The sequence below is a fragment of the Stigmatopora argus genome, chromosome 9 (assembly GCF_051989625.1).
Source record: "Stigmatopora argus isolate UIUO_Sarg chromosome 9, RoL_Sarg_1.0, whole genome shotgun sequence".
Classification (NCBI taxonomy): domain Eukaryota; kingdom Metazoa; phylum Chordata; class Actinopteri; order Syngnathiformes; family Syngnathidae; genus Stigmatopora; species Stigmatopora argus.
In genome coordinates this window covers 17,092,665-17,113,252 of record NC_135395.1, presented here as the reverse complement: position 1 = coordinate 17,113,252, position 20,588 = coordinate 17,092,665, and the positions used below count along the sequence as shown (strand labels likewise).

Below are 20,588 nucleotides of genomic sequence, written 5' to 3'. Positions count from 1 at the left end.
TTACTATATATGGTCAATTTTTAAGAAAAAAAAGCCTTACTATATATACATGGTCATTTTTTTTCAAAAGCTTTACTATACATGGTCGTTTTTTTAAAGCCTTACTATACAATGTATAGTAACGACCATGTATAGTAAGCCTTTTTTTTTAAAAAAAGGCTTACTATAAATGGTATTTTTTAAGAAAAAAAGCCTTACTATATATGGTCGATTTTTAAGAAAAAAGCCTTACTATATATACATGGTCATTTTTTTTCAAAAGCTTTACTAGACATGGTCTTTTTTTTATTACTACAAAAAACACCTTACTATACATGGTCATTTTTAACAACCAACCTTACTCTACCTGGTCATATTTCAAAGAAAGAAATGCCTTAATCTACATGATCAGTTTTTGTAAACAAAAAACTTACTTTAAAAAGGTCATTTTTTTTGTCCTGCCCCCCATCCAACCTGCAGCTTCCCCGTCTTCCTTCCTCCCTTTTGGCGGCTTCACGGCCTCACCTTGTTTTCCCTCGTCTTCCGGCCCAGTCTTTGTTCCCCTGGCCTCCGGCGGCTCTTCGTTGGAATGCTAAAAAAAAAAAAGCCATGACATAGTGAACTTTGCAAATGGAGACTTACGTAACGGACGACGTTCGGTGTCACTTCTCGGAGGCCCCGGCAAGGAATTGGCCATCCGCCCGCGAACGAGCACGGCGTTCGATACGAGGGGGTAGGCCGCCGTCGGCCGATCGCCTCGTGATGTAAAACTCATTAATACGAGGGTGTCAACTTTGGACGAGCTCGCCTCCGCTCTCACCCTGGTGAGAGAAAAAAAATCTCAGTGCATGTACAAAACATTTCAACACAATACACCAGGCGCCGGGAACCTTTTTGATGGAAAGAGCCATAAACAATTCATATTTTTCAAATGTTAATACTTGAGAGCCATGCTCTGAATTTAAAAGTCCACATGCATGAAAATGTGTGCCTTTTTTAGTCACATCACCACTTTTAAAGTACAAAAAGTCTGTGATTTTTTTTGACAACATTGTTACGTTGTTGCTAATCAATGAGAATATCCATGCAGAAGAATGTAATGAAAAAAAATGATGATTATAAGTTATAGTTATAATTTATAGTGTCAATTGCATAATACCAACGTAACGCTCCTATTCCTGCGCTTTCTCACCAGGAGTTTGCATTGTTTACCTCACAGGTTAGCGGAGAGCCATATACACCCATCAAAAGAGCCATATGTGGCTCCCGAGCCATAGGTTCCCTACCCCTGCAATACACTAATATGGCGGTAGCATCGAGGGGAAAACCACATCAGGCCAAGATAACGTATTAAAAGGACGTTTATTGATTTTGAAATAGCGAGACACGTCACAGAACTTCAACGGTCCTGAAAACGAGAAGTCCGGGACGAGAATTCACATTGTCGACAGGGTGAAGGAGCGGCGCCGGGGATAATCAGCAGCCCGTTTGTGCGGCGTGGAGGCTCCGGCGCACCCCGTAGCACATACCCCACCTCATTGACGTATGGACGTTTCTCGTTCTGGAGGTGGACGCTAGAATCTGGGATCACGGGGTATCATCTTCGGTCTTGACGTCTTCCCGAATCCAGCGAAAGGAGGAGCTGGCGCCGGTTGGGGGCTCAGCACGGCGGGCTTCCTGACGGTCGGGGCGCTCCGAACATTTCTTGCGAGGCGTACGTGATGTAGAGGAAGCCGTCGGGGTCCCTGTGGTGGGAGTAGACCTCCCCCATGCTGGAGGACATGCAGGACATGCTCTTCTCAGCCACCAGCAGGAAGAGCGCCTGGGTGGATTCCAGGTCGATCTTGTTCCTGAGCGGAAAGGGAGGACGGGCTGAGAGGAGGACGCAGAGGACACCGCCGCCGCCGTTGCCGGGACAGACGCCCAGAGCTCGTGTGCGGGTCGATTGGTCGCCGGTCTTTTGGTCACCAGTCTTTTGGTCGCGGTCTTTTGGTCGCCCCGACCGCGACAACGGGCGACCAAAAGACCGGCGACCAAAAGACCGACGACCAAAGGACCGACGACCAAAAGACCGGCGACAAAACAAGGTAAAAAAACACGGTCTACGCATCAATAAAAGCCAACAATGGCCATGATCAGTTTCACTGAGCCAACGTGTGAGTGTAGAAGACTTTATATGTACATGCGTTGTCCCTTTAAGAAGCGACGTCCGTCATGGTCTTAACAAGTTCTCCAACAAAAAACAATAAAAGTCCGGGAAATTTGGAGCTTTTCTTTAGCCTAATCATTACTAGGGCATTAAGTATGACTAAATAGTCATTCGCAGTTTGTATTAGGGAATTTGCCCAACGATTTAGATGGTAATTATCACTTATCTTCCGGGCGACCAATCAACCGTGTACCCCCAGAGCTACCTCCCGTTTTTTTTTTTACCTGAGCAGGCAGAGGAACTGACCCAGGGTCAGCTCAAAGGGGACCAAAAACTTGCTCTTGTCCAACAGGGGGAGAGTCTTTTCGCGGAGGTAGCGTTCCACGATAACCTTGACGGGTGGCAAAACGCCGGTCAGGGTCGGTCCCGACGCCCGAGATCAGATCGGTCGGACACTCACCGGCAATTTGTTGGGGAATTTGGAACGGATGCTGCACACTTCGTCTTTTCTTGTCTCTGAAGGGGAAAAGATTGTAGAAATGTTATCTTTCAATTAGTCTTACACTTGTATTGGAAATATATATCGGAACAAAATGGCGGCGGCGGCCGGTTTGCGTCACTCACCCAAGCACTTTCTCTGCTTGAAGGGCATCATGGTGTCCATGGATTTCTCAAAGGGCGCCATCTTGGTTGCTGGATTGGGGTGGTTTGCGGAGATGTTGTGGCGCTAACGTCCCCTCGGGTGGAAGTTTGCAAACCCCGACGAGAGGCGGCCGCCGGGGGGGCTTTATAGCCCTTACCGGCTAAAGGGCCTCCCTCCGGGGGCCACTTCGCACGTACCGGTTACCTGACTTAGCATTCTCACACTTATGTGGGCTGTCAGGAGTGGGACGCAAAGGCCGAGAGGAGGAATGAAAATGAGATCGCCGGATTGTCCGAAGGTGACCATCTGACCCGACGGTCTCGCGGTCTCGCGGCCCCGCCCGACATTTTGGGATCATCTCCAAGGGCGCGTCCATTATTAGAGCGCTGTTTGCATAAGAGTGGCGGCGCCAAAAGAACATTAGAAGCTGCGTCAGCCGAGTAGTAGGGCTGCAAAGTCATCGAAAGCCAATTTGCACGGCGTCCAAACTACGGCCGGCGAGCCAACTGACCCGGTTTTTACTGGCCCGTGGCGATTTATAAATACACCATAGTTAGGGATCGCTGAAAAAGCTTGAATTTGTTAGGGTCCGTCAAGGGAAAACTAAGGTTGGAATCCAAAGCGGACAACTTCAATAAAAAGAGGCGTGCTAATATAGGAGTGTTTTTTAAGGCTTCAATAAATAAATTTGATGGGGATTTTAAATGATCAAATTATATTCATTTCCAAATGATAGATTTGAATGTTTTTTTGATGTGGCCATCTGTATTGTTTACACACTTCCTCTGTTTAAGGAATAAAAGTGGAAGGATTTCAGGCTGGCAACTTTGGATTTTTGGAGGTCAAAAAAGTACATCAGTGGCTTTTATAGGGGATAAAATGGAAATGTTGATGTTTGTTTGACAAAAAGCCAGTTTGTCCCACTAGGGGGCGCCAGAGAACTTGAGCAGCTACAGTGGATTTGTTGATATTTTCATGACATCTGTCTGGTCAGCACATTCCCTTCAGGGTTGTGGGGTGCTGTAGCCTATGCCAATGATTTTAACGTTTACCCTTGGGTGGTAGTCAAATGGCACTTTTTAACTAATAACATCCTATCATCTTGTTAAAAAAAAAATAGATCAATCTAACTTTATCCCAGTAGTAGCGAGAGGAGATTATTCATTTGGTATGTCCTATCAAATGTGACTTAAATATGTTCAACCTAACCTTCGAAGGCCTGCAAGCAGAGGTCAAAGGGCACAATCCCATCCAATGATGGCACACTTCTCCATCTGCTGGTGAGAACGGGTTACTTAGCAACTGCTTAACCAGAGACCTGAACTCTTGACAAAAAGAAGAAACGGAGAATTTAAATAAATGCTTTTGCTTGGTTCTTTTAGTGCCCCATTGTGCTTTTTTTAATCGTTTCATTTACACTTCTAAGCAATTAAATACAAGTGCATAGGAGCATACAGTAATCCCTCGAATATCGCGATTAATGTAGACCAGACATGGCCGCGATAATAGAAAAAATCGCAAAGTAGGGTCTTTTTTTTCATCAGTGCCGAGTCTTAGTAGCAAGAGTGGCTTGGATTTTCAGCCTGGATTTTCACATTTTTATGAACTTTAAACAATTAAAAAAAAACATTAATAGCAGAAAAAAATTGCAAAGTAGTGAATTTGCGATAAGTGAAGACGCGATAATCGAGGGATTACTGTAATCTGTGTTTTTTCTACAACAGTCTATATTTGTCGGTGAATTGGACACTCCCCCCCAGCTGACTCGCTACAAGAAACAGGATACACGGTGAATCGGTTACCGGGAAATCAAGGCGCAAATATCGACTACATTTCACGCTCACATCAATGGCCAATTTATCACAGTCAATGAATTCAGCATTCATATTTTAGGACATTGACTAGTGCACATTGAATGGGCTTCCAAAGAAAACTCCACACAGGAAGGCCAGCGCCAGGATTCGAACCCCGGCCCACCAAAATGCAAGGTGGCCTTCCGCTGAGCACTTCAAGACACTTTAAAGGGCATTATTCATTAACTCCATAGGAGCTGGTGATAAGTCCACCATGGCTGCCTGGCCAATCTTTGGTTCAATGGCTGACCCGTTCCACTACCTGCGAGCGCCATTGTTTTACAATCTACACGCGCTCTGTACTTTTGTACACCTCGCATTTAAAGCCTTGGGGATCGGCGTAGGCGCGTTCACAAAGGCAGTGCGAGCACGTCACATCAAATAGCGTTCTCTAGAAAGTTCACCTAAAAAGACAAAAGGACCCTGGCAACATAAAACAGACCCCCCTGAGATGAGGTCACTTGTTCAGACACACTATCTCTATGGAAACTCTCCAGGAATGCCAGGAGGTTTTTTTTTATGGATTTGTCTGTACGCATATTTTTGCTTTTTTCCACTCATGCGCCCATTCCAGGGATGTTCAAATATAATGACTCGTGGCCATAACTGCACCAGTCTATTATGCACTTCTATTACGCAATATAACGATTCTTATCTCTTAATATTGCAACTTTATTCTCATCAATGACGATGCTTCTCCTGATATTGTAATTTTAATGTTATATTACTATTTTCTTCCTCATATTATGATTTCAAACTAGTACTTTTTCTTGTCATGTTGACTCTAATGACGTTAATCTCGTGATGCTACCATTGTAATCTCATCATGTGACTCTATTCTTGTAATATTACGATGGATTTTTCTTTCTGGTAAAATCAAGACTTTAATCTTATATAGTACACTGAACCTTGCATCCTTTGGATTTTTTTTTGGGGGGGGGGCAAAAAAAAGTTTGTCCAGCCCTGGTCTATTCGAAAAAGTTGCCAGCCAGTAGCATTGCCGCATAAGAGAGAGGGTCGGTTGACCCCGCCCCCTTTCCGCTGCCCGCTCTCACGTCGTGCGTGAGTGCGTGAGTGCGTGCGTGCGGGCGTGCGCGCGTCGCATTGTCTCGTTCGGAACAACTGCAGACCGCTCGGCGGCACCCACGACGACTCCCGCTCGTTGCCCGCACAAATAAGTGCCAACGGGGGGTCACTCGTGCATCCGGTCACGCTTCGTTCGCTCGCCGCCGTCGGGCTAAAAAGCACCGAACGGCCGCTCGGGTATGTCGCCATCCCGGATGCGGGATCCGCCGAGCGGAGCGTGAGACTTGGCTTGGACATTTGATCGCGAAGCGAGCGAGCGAGAGGAGCGCGCTGACCGGCGACGATGGCCGCAACTGCCGCCTCCGCCGGCCGCCGCGGAGTCGTCAACTCCCTGTGGTCGGGCTCCGAGCGAGCCCGCATCGGGGAGCGACTCAAAGCGACGCTGGCCGGGGTCCTGGAGCTGGAATTGCTCCGATGCGAACACCGTGACATGCTGGACGCCGTTCTGGAGGGACGAGCCCGGGCGGCCGAGCCGCAGCTCGAGCCGGCGCCGGGCGACGGCGGCGGAGATCGGGAGGACGACCGAGAGGCCGAGCGGAACCCGGCCACACTCGGTGGGCAACAGGTACGAGTCCGCCTGGGGCGGGGGGCACAGTACTGCAATACCACGGTACTGCTGCATGCCGCATGCAGTGGGGGTGCCTAATGCCGCCCCCAAACTTGATTGACAAAACCATTAAATATCGTGGAAGTGGGGATTGGCGTCAGCGCGGAAACACACTCACGCACGCACACACGCACGCACACCCCGATTTGGCGCAGCATTTATGGCTGCTCCATCAGCTTTAAAGGTCACGTTAGCACACTAGACACTAAATTAGGCAAAAACTGATACGGATCTCGCAGTAATGTGGTGGTCAGTACTACAAAAATAAAATACTAATAAGGAACATATACCAATTGTTGTCTTAGAGCAGGGGTGACAAACACACGGCTCTCGAGCCACATGCGGCTCTTTGCTTTTTATCGAATATTGTATATATTGGCTCTTTGCCTCCTTTCATGTTTCTATTATTTTGATTCTCTCTTAAACACACTCGAATTCATCAGGGCCCATGAAAAACAAACAAATTGTATTAAAAAAAAATTGGGGCGATTGTATTTTTTTTTTTTTAACTCACAGGTCAAAATATTGGGTCTTTGTGTCTAAATTGTTCGTCACTCCTGTCTTGGTATATTACCGTACGCTCAATACTTACCTATAATTCACCAATATCATAATGATAGGCCTAAAATTCTCTGGACAACACTACACAAAAAATACAAAGCAATTGTTCCTAAAACATTATAGACATTTAAATAAAAGCTTTTTTTTCAACACAGCAGCATATCCAAGACACATTGATATTCTCATTGCAGTAATTATACAAATATTACAAAAGCAAGAGCACCGAATGGTAACATCCATCATTGCATGATTCTTCTTACTGGGATCAAATTGAAAAGTCTTATGTGTGTACATTTAGCTGCTTTAGCAATTCAATTTTCCAGAAGGGATTAACTCACTAGCTTCCACTGATGGTAATAGATATCCAATCCATCTGGGAAGTTCTGGCAGCGATCGGTCCACCGCTGCCAGCACTTCCACTCAAAAAGGATTGGACCTCCATCACTGTCAATGGCACTAAAACATGATCATTCAATGCCAGCCCAAACGGACTGGAAGTCTATTGCCACCAAGGGCAGTCAATTAGTTCATTATTTAATACGACAAAGGCAGAATATTATAGAAGCATCGATTTGCAAGTCTAGTAATTGATACCACCCACCACAAGCTACAAAGCTAATTATAGTCCAGTATCTCCGGTTCAGATCGTATTATGCTATAGTTTGGAGAATGTGGGTTGACATGCAACCCAGAAGGACACGATGCTTCTGCCCGAAGCCGTGGCCTACGGGGATAGCCATAATGTGCATTATTTGTGAGCATGAACTACATTTGCCTCATCATCATTGTGGAGATACTCCACATCGGAAGGTTAAATCCGGGATTCAAACCCTTGATCACAGGACCGTAGGGTCACCGCATCAAATAATCCACATCGGGACTCCCCGCTTTGCTAGAAAAGAAGCTTTAAGGGAGATAACCCCTTCAAATAATCCACAAAATGACAGACGGGTGCTATGCAAGGCTGATGTTGTCTTCAGAATTGACAATGGAATTTTCCAATGCAACCAAATAAACAAGCTTTGTCATCCATCGAGCTGCCGTTGTTCGGGTTTTATCCGAAAAGTCAGTCACTACCAAGTTTGGTCAACAATCAAGACTACCGTATTTTCACGACTATAAGGCGCACATAAAAGTCTTAAATTTTCTCCAAAATAGACAGGGTGCCTTATAATCCGGTGCGCTTTACATATGGACCAATACTAAAATTGTTATCACGATCAAATAAAATAAATCAGTCGATAGGGTACACCATCTCTCACAACTACGGCAAGCAGCCCCCGACTCTACTATTTTCCCCGTAGAAAAAGTACTGCGCAGTGACCGCTGGGATATGTAGTTCTTTTGTCAATACACCCAATGGATTGTGGGCTGTATACATCGACATCAGCACAGCTTGACGAAGGGTGGCAGGCAGCGCCGGGCTAGTTACGCTAGCTACTAGCTAGCTACTATTTGCAAATGGTTTGTGGCCTGGCGATCGGCATCAACACAGCCTTGCGAAGCATGGAACACAGCCCCAGAATAGTTACGCTCGCTACTAGCTAGCTACTATTTGCGAATGGATTGTGGCCTGGCAATCGGCATCAACACAGCCTTGCGAAGCATGGAACACAGCCCCGGAATAGTTACGCTAGCTACTAGCTAGCTACTATTTGCGAATGGATTGTGGCCGCCTGGACGAACGTATAAAACTCAGCGTTTTCGATGACTCATTTGGACAATTGTTCAATTCGGACACAGAAAATGAGGACTTTGATGGATTTGTGGGTGATGACGACACGAGTAAGTTGTAAAATGGCTAAATAAAGTACAACCGAACTCAGTTTAGCTTCCGTTGCCTTTTTAAAAACGTGTTTTTAGCGTGTGGGTGTAGCGTGCAACAACTATATATCCTAAACCCCTGCTCCTGATAGCCAGCGCTATTGCGGTTCAATATTCATATATAACATATATGCGTCTAAAAAAACGGTGCGTCCTTTGTGTGTTCAAAATACAGAAATAGCACTCGTTACTGACACTGCGGCTAAAATTACAATGCGCCATATAGTCGTGAAAATACGGTATTTAAATGTGAATGAAGCAACTAGGAATTGTGCAATTCCCTACAAATGAGAGCGATTTGAGCAAGGGCATGATGGTGGAAGTGCGACCTACCTTCCACAGCGCCCACCCACTAACATCTACTGGGTTGTCGTCCAACCATTTGGTTGCGCAATGCCCCGCAGAGAGGACAAAACGACATTACTCATTTTCACCTCAGAAGGTAGCTAGCTAGCTGCCAGGGTGACCCGGCCAGTCGGCACCTCGCCCTCCCGCTGCCCCCGCCCACGTAAACGGCGACGCGGTCCAACGTGTAGAGACGCGTGTACTTGACGGAACGGCGTACACTTTAATGATCGCTTAACACACCAGTTTCTGCCGGAAAATGTTCGGCATGACTCAAAGCTTTGGAATTACATAACGAGTTGTTTTTCAAAATGCACACTCGCAACTTCATTACAGTAAAGGTACAACAATGTTTGCCTTTGCAATAAAAATAAGCGCCACATTGCCTTATTTTTGTATTTTTGTCGGCGCTCTTGGTTTAAAATACATCTTTTCGGGTCATTATTTGTCGATGTTAGCGCTTTAGCTTGCTGTTACTGATGACTGATTATCTACATTACATTTCCTGATTTTTCCCCTTTTTAAAATCAATCATTGCAATATTTTCAATCCAATTTTTTTTGTGTGTTTTTAGCTCAAAGCGCATTTTGTAAGATCTAAAAATAAATATATAGATATTTTCCGTTTTCCACTTTAATATTGAACATAATTAAAAAATATATTTTGTTTCCATTTGAAATTAAAAAATGATTAAAAGAAATTTTCCATTACTAAGAAAAAAAAAGCTCAAATAAACATTGCATTAGATCTATAAAAACGGACTGTTTAGGACTTTTGATCCAGTTCTTTTAATCCAATTAAAAAAAAAAATCTAAATATTACATCTAAAATGGTCCGGCCCACATGAAATTGAGTTGACGTTAATGGCAATGTCGAGTGAGACATTAATTCAGGTTAGCTATGATATGAAAATCTGAATTAGTAGGCCTTTCAAAAAATTCTCAATATATGAATCACTGCTTTCTTCGCCTATCATGCTAAAAAAGTTATGTTTTTTTTGTGCATGTTATAGAAACATTCCAGGAATAGTAAATATTGTTGCAAATATGACTATAAAATTCTCTACAGTTACAAGACACCAAATGACACCATTTGGCATTTTAAAATAAACATTTCTTTTTTCTCTCTATGTTTTTGTCTCAAGATAGGTACATTTTATTCTGCATGTTTTAAGATTTTGTATGTGGATTATTTAAATTTGATGAGTGGGAGGAAAAAATGTCCTATTTGAGATTGACCAATGAGAAGGGTCCAAAAATGATTTGGAGTCCCGACCCGGCGACAGCGTCAGTTTTTGTTCAGTTTCCATCATGACGCTTAAAATGCGATTTGCCTTCTTCCCTTCACTAATGCGTAAAGGGTGCAAATCCACATTTTGCAAGCGTGGTGGATTAAAAGGCCAAACAGGGTCAAACGCAACCGTTAAAAAAAAAAGATTCCATTTGAAACTAATCTTTCATGCACAATTCATGTCTTTTATAAGATCATGACACAATTCTGTTAAACAAAAGTGCATCTGTTCAACTAAATTCAGTTCACAGAAAAGAAATGCCACATTTTCTATGTAAATTGTCAGTGTCCACCATATCTTTTACTTGCCCCCTCAGTTCAAAGACAATGTTAAGGAAAAAGATGGGTGTGTGAGTGCATGTTTGTGTGTGGGTGGATAGCCAGACTTGAAGATTAGCTTCAGTTTTCGGAAGCATCACCTTACATGGATCTATTAGAGCGACTTGCGGATTGAGACAAGCGTTTTCTCTGCTTGTTGCCTCAGGAAATGAAACAAGCCCAGCAAAAAGTCCACTTATGGAAGTTGTGGGTGCTTGTTGTACATTCAAAATTTAAATTGCATGAGCAACAGATAATAGCGCGCAGCAAAAAAAACACTTCCTACGTTGTTTGGCTATATTCAGTTTTCTGATTTATGCGACGTAGCGCATTGTTCCAGAGGGTCCCGCTGCGGAAATATCAGATGACATCCCTCACCACGGCACCCCCTCCACCTACACGTACTCTCCGATGATTTGATCATGCGCCCTTGCTCGCGTGGAACGTTCTAGGCCGTGATTTGTGGCCGGGGAGAGTGAGAGGCAAGCGTGGAAGGGGAGTCTTGGGTGGAATTTGAGGGGAATTAGAGGGGAAAGTGCAGGTCGAGTTAAACCAGGGGTGTCAGACTCAATTTGGTTGGGGCCAGATGTGGGCAGGACCCGTTTTTGGGCCGAGAAAGTGGACTCACTTAGTACGGGACGGTTTTAGGTATTAACAGGTCGCTTCCTGTCAATTTTGTATCCTTTCCTAACTTTTTCTGGGCTGGGTCTTGTCGCTTACTGTTGATTTGGGGGCATTTTTAGCTTACCTTCATTTCCTTTTGGTTTCGGTAAATCATTAACGAAGAGACGAATTTGACTACGGCAAAATGCACTCACTCGAGCACCTGACTCACAAAATCCTGGTTTCATGCCGCCTATGTCAATAAAATGAAAGCATTTGATTCTATTTACAGTATAAATCAGAGTATAGATGTATATTAAATTTCCTGATTTTCCCCCTTTTAAATCAATAATTGTCATTTTTTAATCCATTTTTATTCTGTTTTTAGTTCAAAAATCATTTTGTAAAATCTAAAAATATATTTAAAAAAAAGCTAAAATAAACATTGTTTTAGATCTATAAAAAACTGAATATTCAGGGCTTTTAATCCAGTTCTTTTAATCCATTTATTTAAATAAATAATCTAAATATTATATCTAAAATGGTCCGGCCCACGTGAAATCAAGTTGACGTTAAAGCGCCCCGCGAACCAACCGACTCTGACACGCTTAGTATAAATTGAATGCTTTTATTGTCATTACACAAGTATCATGGGATATAAAGCTTCACCACAAAGTGCACAAATAACAACAAACAAACAAAAAACAAAGTCCCCATCCTGGAGAACGACCCCAGGGGCCAGATCGGGACCCACTCCCAGGACCGCATCCGGCCCGCGGGTGCTACGTTTAACACCCGAGTTAAACGCCGCCGCTCGTGCGTGGGAGAAGCGAGAGTTTGAGCTGTGCCGCGTCAGGCCGAGAGGATATTATGGGAGCGATAGGGCGAGGGGGATTATTTGTCAAGGGGAGTTAAAGAGGTGGGGGGCTCGAAAATGCCCTTCTCCCTCGGCCCAGCAACTGGCTGCCCCCCTCCCCCATTCAATCATTGGATGAGTCACTCTTGTATTTCTTTTTTACCTTTTTTTCTCGTCACCACGGCGACAGGTGGAGATAGGCAGCAGACTGCGAAGCTCTTACTCAACTCCCCTCCTTTATCCTCATCCTCCTCACCCTTCCTTCCCTTCTGCCACTCTGCTGTCTGTTCTTTGTTACGTCATCTGTCTTCTCCCCCGTTATCTCCTCAATCCCCCCCCCCCCCCCCCCCCCCCCCCCCCCCCGTGCGCCCACCCCTCCGCTTTTCCGTCATCCCAACGGCGGTGAGTCACTCACTACCCGTATTGTTTCTTCCATCGGCGGCGCTCGGGGGCTTTTTTGCTTCGTCTCACGCCGTGCCGGCGGGTAGGGAACGGGGATTTGGAGGATAAATAAAAAGGGAGGCGGCTTGGGGGGGTTTGACGTGAACGGGGGTCGCTGGCTAATCAGGGAAATGGAAGCACTTTGCTGACTCGGTTGAGTGATCGTCAGTGTTGAAGCATTGTTTGAGAAAGGAGTGATGTCATCAGGCAAATGTCAATCATCTTTCGCCCATGTATCTCACTTTTTTACATTTAAATTCCCTCCATGCAAGAAGGGGGGTACACAGTCGATTGGTTGCCCGGAAGGTTATTGATAATTACCATTAAAATTGTTGCTCCAATTCCCTAAATACAAACTGCAAATTACTATTTAGTCATACTTAATGCCCTATTAATTATTAGGCTAAAGAAAAGCTCCAATTTTCCCGGACTTTTATTGTTTTTTGTTGGAGAACTTGTTAAGACCCTGACTGAACTGACGTCGCTTCTTAAAGGGACAACGCATGTACATACAAACTCTTCTACACTCACATGTCGGCTCAGTGAAACTGCTCATGGCCATTGTTGGCTTTTATTGATGCGTAGACCGTGTTGTTTTACCTTGTTTTGTCGCCGGTCTTTTGGTCGTCGGTCTTTTGGTCGCCCGTTGTCGCGGTCGGGGCGACCAAAAGACCGCGACCAAAAGACCGATGACCAAAAGACCGCACACAGAAGGGGGGTAGTTTGACCTAGTTAGTGCCACTGGATATCACTTATCAGAAGAGGCTATTCACGTGTTTTTGTAGTTGTTGTTGTTGTTGTTGCTTGGGCCTGGAAATAGTGAAGCGCTTATCTTTGAGCCCTGCATGAGTACTCATTCCACACCTGTCTTGTTCTGTTTTGAATTTCAGACTCCCTCCCCCTCGGAGACAATGGGCTTGTCAAATAAGAGTAACCTAGACAACTCCTGCAGTCACTCTGGCGACGGGACGGGACATTCTTCATGGGGTGGGAGGAGCAATTCCCGCTGGTCCACTTTGTCCTGGGACGCCCCCTCTGACCTGCTGTCCCCGCCTACACCGGATCCCGGTTGCGCGGTCAACTTGGACAGCGATTCCAGACCCAGCTCAGGTAAAAAAAAAAAAAGGCATGGACGGAAGTGTGGAAATGTCCTGTCCAAGACCTCTTTCTTCACCTCTTTGTCTGCCCTAGAACTGACTCATTTGTCTTTTTAAGCCTTTCCTGGCAAACATGATTTGATTTTTTTGCTGTTCTGTTAAGTGCACATTTCTCTTAAAGAGTTTCGTCTATCCTCAAGTCGTACAGTTTTCAAGAAGTAAACTTCACTTTAAAGTAGAACCTAAGAAAGCCTGAAGAATGAATGTCTGATTATTCCAAACCAATGGTGGATTTAGGACTAAGCTAGGAACTCTGTTCTTTGCTGACCCTCATGACAACAGATCCTTTTGTTTGTTTGTTTGTTTCCAGGTTTCTATTCGGTGAGTGGGAGCTCTCTATCTGACTCCTGCTACTCAGTGTCCAGTGACGTTGCCCAAGGAGGACTGGTCCAGGCAACTCGACCCATAAGGTTTTGGGAGCAGGTCCCCGCATCAGTGAGCAACACTGACATCTTATGGTCCGACTGCGTGGTACAGCAGTCAATAATGAATAATCACCGCAATGATGGCGAGCCAAACGAGGAGCAATCAATGTCAAGTGAGAATTCCCTATTGAAACTGATCCGGAATTGACGTTTTCTACAATAAACTGTTCTTCTGTCCTTTCTCCTTACAGTCTCCATCGAGGCCGAAGCATCCGGTCTGGGCTTTTTGTCCGATCTCTGCTCGGACCTGAACCATCCGTTGATTTATTCCCTTCTAAAACTTGACCGAGTTTCATCCCGTGCGCCTAGACCCCAGTTGGACCCGTGCTACTGTGAAGATCTGGTATCTCGTCGGACAAAAGAGGTGTACCCCTACCCCAGTCCGCTGCACGCCGTCGCCCTCCAGAGTCCTCTTTTTACCGCTCAGACGCAAGAACGATCGCCGTCTCCACACACCGAAGGAAACCAAGCGGATGAGCCGACGGGAAGCATCCGCGTTGAAAAACTGCCTCGCGTGGTGACTCCGGCGTCTCTGACCCAGCTGGAGCAGTACATCTCTCGGCTAGCTCATCAATACCGCCATCGGAATGCCGATCTCGCGCATTGTCCGATCACGCGCAGGGGCCTTGGCACGCCTGGGAAAAGCCACGGTTCCACACAGTCACTGTCCGCTTACGAAAGCCGCAGTACGCCTTCTACGTTGCCAGGGGGGAGTGTAACGCCGTGCAAATCGCTTTTGGGTAACTCGGCTAAAGTAAGCCTCAGCGCCACGGGGAAAACCGCCGCTAGAAACTCTATCAATCTGGGTAGCCTCCCCTCGGCGACTGGGGAGGATCTGAACATCAATTTGAATCTTAACCTAAACTTGAACCTTGCTCCTGGTTTAAACTCAAAAAGGGCAATTGGGGGAAAACCCCAAAATCGGGGGGTCGACTCCACCACCTCCGTTTCTTCAGTACTGACGCAACCCTCGTCAACACCCGGCCCGGCGCTTCGAGCTCGGCCTCGTATATCCACCTGTCCCACCTCCCTCAACCACCGCAGTTCTCTAGAGGTCACTTCAAACCCCGGCGGACCTTCTGGATTTGGATCGTCGGCCTTCTCTCACTCGCTGGACTGGACCGGCGGATCTACGGACGAAGTTGGAACCTCAGTGTTTAGCTCTAGCTTTGCGTCGGCGCCAGTCTCCCAGCGCAGCAGCTTGCTCCATGAACCCGCCTCCAGTCCCAGGCTCATAGAAGACTCAGCCACGGTGGGGGAAATCTCCCGTCTCTCCGGCCTGTCGAGGGCCGTGGTGGTCGGATTAATGGAGCAAGGCGTGGAACTGGACATCGACTGTTTCCGGGCGGAAGCGGCCGGCGAGGTGAGGAAACACAAAGTTCCCCCGAGAGCTCCCGCAGAACACCCGCACGACTACAAGAGACTGACCCACCCGAGCCCCCAGAGACCAATCCAGCTGGCTCTCGGCGTCCCCCATTCGCCGCAGTCCCAGTGCAGCCTCACCCCTCCTCGTTCACACGGCAGCAGCCCGATTCACCCGTACCAATCCCTCCATTGTCCATCTCCAATCTACTCCTCGCACGGCCACTACCAACGGACCACCCCCCCATCCGACCCACCGTCTTCCCCTACTTCCACCACGACGCCGAGATCTCACTCCCCCCCACGTCCTCTTCAACCTTCTCCGATGGGAGCGACTCCCCTTTCGGTCTTTCGGAGAGACACCCCTTTCCAGTGTTCGCTGCCCCGTGCCGTCGGCAGGGCGTCTCCGGCGGAATACGTCGCCATCCATTCCAGGGGTGGGTCCCTCCGACAGAGCGGGGTGGAAAGCGGGACCGCTTCGGGCTGGCCTAGGGTCCAGGGAGATGGGCTCTACCGAGGCAAGCACGCTTCTCACAAACTGGTCAGGGCCGCCACGGTGAGCAGCTACGCCGAGAGGGAAGACTACGACGACGCTCGGTGCGAGGACAAGCGGGCCAAGTCGAGCCGAAAAACTTCCGGCAAACTCGGCAGGGCGTTCGAGGGGCGCTTGTGGGGAAAGGACACCCGGAGCAAGAGGGAAGAGATGGATCGGGTGGAGTACGGATACGGTTGGACGAGGAACATTGGCGGAAGCTGGAGGGGGGAGCAGAGAAGGGAGAAGGTCCAAAGCTCACCTATGTTCTCCAAGCAGAGGGAGAAGGAAGGCGTGGAAAAACGGAGCTCCGGCGTCAGGCTTTCCAGGAGGGCTCTGTTCAGGAGCGAGTCTCAGGGCTTGCTGGTGCCTCGAAACCAAGACGAGCCCACCAGACGGTCCAATTGGGTTTCCTCGTTGGATTTGGGCCCGAGTGCCAAGGGCGAGGGCGCAAGAACACTAAGTGCAAAGGAGGACAAGTACCTGGCATCTACCGCCAGTCTTTTTAACCTGTCCTGTTCCCAGAGTTTTGAGAGCAGCTGTCACTCTCTCTCCCCTCTTTCCTCCCCCTCCTTCTCCCCATCTCCACCACCCAGACTGCCCTTGCGACGTTCTCGATCGCTGAGGGATTTGGGGAGGCGAGTTTTCGGCTCCATGAGGTCCTTAAGCCTCAAACAAAAATCGTCAAAGAAGTGACACTTCAGCTGCTTGGTGTGACTACATTTTTTTTAAATAAAGTATTAAGTACAGCTTCTCAACCTCCAAAACTTCAGGCACATCGATTGAGCCATAAAATGTATTATTCCCAAAAGGGTTTTACAGCCAAAAGAGAGGGCTTGGGGACTAAGACTGCACTGCATCTTTTATTATATAGAATCATTTCCAAAAGCGTGAGTGACGGCGAACTATTCGCATCTGTTGATGCAAATATTCCACATCCCGTGTGTATGAAAGGCACTATATAAGTAAAGTGGCTTGGCTTTTGACCATGTATATTGTATAGTATTAACCTGGGTTAAGCTACAGTAATAGTAAAGAGACAGTTAACACTCTCATGCGATCAACGACTTGACGGCTGAAACTTGTGAGGATGAATTTATTGGTTCTAGATTTTTCTGCATGCTGCTCTGTGACAAGTTCTGTGTTTAGTTATTGCCTCATGGATATTTTCTATTATTGGCCATCCAGCCTCTCAAGTACAATCATAGCGGTCAAACGTTGGCCAATACCAAACTTTTTATCTTGAATGTGCTCAGGACTTTGAATGAATTTCTGACTGTGGTTAAGTGCAACTAGACAATGAATAAAGTGAACCTCATCCTAAACAATCCACTGTGTCATAAATACAAATCTTGCAAATTCAAATGGGCTGGATAACCATTTAGAATTTATAAAACACTAAACTCTACGCCTGATCTTTGCAGTGAACGCATTTTTACCAGGAAACACCATTTCTTGAGTTAACAAATTAGGATATAGTTTGTCATCATAAACACAAAAGTCAGTCATAACATTTCCATGGTAGTGCACAATTATAGCTCCTCACTCACCTCGATAACAAGACATCAATGCTTTGTAATTTCGTTTGAAAATGTTCTTTTGTGCGGGCCTCCGTCCGCTCGAAGACTGGCGGCGGTCCGGGTTGAGGCTTGCCTTTCCATCCAGCGGTAAATGTGTCAGTGCGATCAGCCTATTCGCCACAGCTGCTTTTTGTTCTGGCGGCAAACATGCCTCGGTACATGGCCTTCTCCTGGAGTAGCTCATTGCTAAGTTTCTCCTCGACCATCTGAAGGTACCTTTTGATGTTGCCATCTGTGAGAGAAAAGGTCAAAGACAGCAATGAGTGGATTGGCTAATTTAAGATGTCACGCAATAAATGTATAGGATTGCCATTCATTCATTTTCCATATCGCCCTTCCTCGAAAGGGTTGATGGTTGAACTGTCTTCGGGGGAAAGGCAGACTACACCTTAGACCGGTCGCCAGTCAGTCATAAGGCACAGAGAGAGATAGACAACCATCCACACTGCCACCAAGTGGGAATCGAACCCAGACTGCCCACACCATAGCCAGGCGGAAGAACCACTGCACCATCGGGTGATTTAGGATTGCCATATTAAATATATATATATATATATATATATATTTATAAATATATATATATTTATAAATATATATATATATACATATACATACATGCATGCATGCATGCATGCATACATGCATGCATGCATACATGCATACATACATACATACATACATACATACATACATACATACATACATACATACATACATACATACATACATACATATACATACACACACAGAACATACAGTATTGCTCAAAATTAAGATTTGTCAATCCTATGAATGTTGTTTCACACTGACTTAGAAGTGATTCATCTTTATTTCTATGGAAACTTCATTACAATATTATTGGGATTTGTGAGTTCATTGGAAATAACTTTTCGGTTGTACACAGTACTCTAGAGGGGGCTTCCACATACTTTTTTTTAACTGTTGTGACTGATTCTATAGCTTACGCTTTACTTAAATATATATATATATAAAACTGTATTAATTGGAGCTCAGCTCCGATTTCCAAACCACTTTACCATTGGGCTGCAACGTGCAGGCCTGTGTCAGGTACTGCTTGGCTTTTTGCGCGTCTCCCAGCTTCAGTGTGGCCACCCCGGCTCTGTACAACGCTTTGGGGTCAGCCGGTCGCCGCTCCAACACCTTGAGGCTGTACTCCAAGACACGAGAGAAGTCCACGCTCTCTCTCTGCAGTAAACAGGCTGAAAAAGACAAAGAATGTTTGTCCATATATAGTATAATACTTGGTGTTGACTTGTTTGTTTTTAAACACATGAACTAACAACATCTTTTATCCAGTTACTTTTGCACTTGTACCGTATTTTAATGTACCAGCTATGTTATTGAAGCAGTCCACTTGCATGTCCCTCAATAATTTCTCTTGTTCAGATGTGAGAGTTGGTGTCTTGGATCCAAACGCTTCCAAATCCAACTGCGCTTCCGAATCGAGGCTTCGGAGAAGCAAAAGAGCACGATGGTAACGGCCAATGGCCGCACGGATGTTCCTTTCCCGATAGAAAGCATTGCCTTCTGTCTTCATGCGCCCCGCTTCTTCCAGCAAAGGTCGGGCTGAAGGCTTCACGCTAGCTTCTGCCGCTGCTTCCTGCATGGTGGGCCTCTCCTCTTCTCCATCCACCTGCATTTCTTCAGTGGAGCTCTTAGGCTGAAATCAAATGCATGGAAAACTCATGTTTTATTTTCTTGCCAAAATAATAAGCACAGATACTTTCAAAGATCTTTCTTTTCGAACTATAACCTAATCGGCAACTTTAAAAGGAGCATCATAAATTGAAAGCTGTGTTCTGATGCTCGACATGGTTTCACGCAAAATAATAAGGAACCATTTTACAGAGAAGACTTGGGCATTTTTTAAAATTCTGATTGCCATTAGTATTCGACTTTAACTGGCAAATTTGACACCATTGCCTCGCGTTGGTGAGATTATTTCCTAGTACGTCAAAACGATCATTCTGAAAGGAGAATCGTGGTTTTCGACTGATTCTGTCATTAAATATAGATCCGTCCGGTGTACGTGTACGTATACATATATTGGATTGGATTAGATAACTTTATTCATCCCGTATTCGGGAAATTTCTTTGTCACAGTAGCAAGACGGTGAGGATGCAGAAATAGGAAAGGCATTTTAGACAAATAGATAATAAGTCAGTTAATAAATAAATACATGAATAAATATATAAATAAATAAATAAGCGTGTTGCTTGCACATACACATATACATATATAAAAGCACATTGATACGTACATACACACATATATAAGCACATATATATACATACATACATACATACATATACACACACATATATACATACATACATACATACTTACACATACATATACATACATACATACACATACATATACATACACACACATACATACACATACATATACACATACATACATATACATACATATATAAGCACATATATACATACATACACATAGATAAAAAGGGCAGTTTCAAAAATATTCTTCGGGCGATACGACTCGTGTGTAATTTGTTGTTAGCAGCTAAACTAACCATGCTAGTCGTCTTCCACACTTACTGACACAATGGGTTAGGAAACAACGATTGCAGTCTGCTTGTATATTTACGCACTTGAAAGGTTTATATTGTAAATCGTTAGGAAAAAGCTCACCCCTTTAATGAAAAACGACTTGCCAGCAACTTTGAAAAGCGATCAGTCAGTTAAACGCCATGTAAAAGCTCCACACCGGTTCGCAATCTTCTTTATTTTCTATCAATTGCTTGAAACCTTCGTACACTTCTATTACTGCCACCCAAAGACCAAATGTGTAATTACATGTTATTAAACCAACCAAAAACAACAGCTACAGCATATTTATGACACATTGGTTGGAAAAAGTACTCTTTACGCAAGTAGAAGTGGAGATACGATTACTTATATATGTACGATTGCCCTTTACTATTTT

The 20,588-nt window shown here is 45.3% G+C and overlaps 3 protein-coding genes across 12 annotated transcripts; 1 reads left to right on the top strand and 2 right to left on the bottom strand.

Annotated features, from left to right (window-relative positions):
* Positions 1 to 1,322: 1,322 nt before the first annotated feature.
* map1lc3cl (microtubule-associated protein 1 light chain 3 gamma, like) lies at positions 1,323 to 13,228 on the bottom strand. Of its 8 annotated transcripts, none has more exons than XM_077609681.1 (6): positions 12,278 to 12,395; positions 3,981 to 4,048; positions 2,753 to 3,157; positions 2,589 to 2,644; positions 2,413 to 2,519; positions 1,323 to 1,829 (listed from the first exon to the last, which is right to left on the bottom strand). In XM_077609681.1, the coding sequence occupies exons 3-6, from the start codon at positions 2,811 to 2,813 to the stop codon at positions 1,640 to 1,642; spliced, it is 414 nt and encodes a 137-aa protein (XP_077465807.1). In that variant the 5' UTR covers positions 2,814 to 3,157; positions 3,981 to 4,048; positions 12,278 to 12,395; the 3' UTR covers positions 1,323 to 1,639. The 8 variants fall into 8 exon arrangements, with proteins under 8 accessions (XP_077465807.1, XP_077465806.1, XP_077465805.1 ...); XM_077609680.1 differs by having other exon boundaries at positions 3,981 to 4,045; positions 12,278 to 12,389; XM_077609679.1 differs by lacking the exon at positions 12,278 to 12,395 and adding an exon at positions 12,533 to 13,228 and having other exon boundaries at positions 2,753 to 4,048.
* On the top strand, positions 5,697 to 17,618 carry LOC144082455 (uncharacterized). Its single transcript, XM_077609635.1, has 4 exons — positions 5,697 to 6,275; positions 13,446 to 13,665; positions 14,023 to 14,250; positions 14,329 to 17,618. The coding sequence occupies exons 1-4, from the start codon at positions 5,994 to 5,996 to the stop codon at positions 16,725 to 16,727; spliced, it is 3,129 nt and encodes a 1,042-aa protein (XP_077465761.1). The 5' UTR covers positions 5,697 to 5,993; the 3' UTR covers positions 16,728 to 17,618.
* Positions 16,876 to 20,486, bottom strand: ttc9c (tetratricopeptide repeat domain 9C). Of its 3 annotated transcripts, none has more exons than XM_077609670.1 (4): positions 20,294 to 20,486; positions 18,947 to 19,292; positions 18,649 to 18,831; positions 16,876 to 17,843 (listed from the first exon to the last, which is right to left on the bottom strand). In XM_077609670.1, exons 2-4 carry the CDS (start codon positions 19,269 to 19,271, stop codon positions 17,722 to 17,724), a joined length of 630 nt encoding a protein of 209 aa, XP_077465796.1. In that variant the 5' UTR covers positions 19,272 to 19,292; positions 20,294 to 20,486; the 3' UTR covers positions 16,876 to 17,721. The 3 variants fall into 3 exon arrangements, with proteins under 3 accessions (XP_077465796.1, XP_077465794.1, XP_077465795.1); XM_077609668.1 differs by having other exon boundaries at positions 20,176 to 20,312; XM_077609669.1 differs by having other exon boundaries at positions 18,962 to 19,292; positions 20,176 to 20,312.
* Between the last annotated feature and the right edge of the window lie 102 nt (positions 20,487 to 20,588).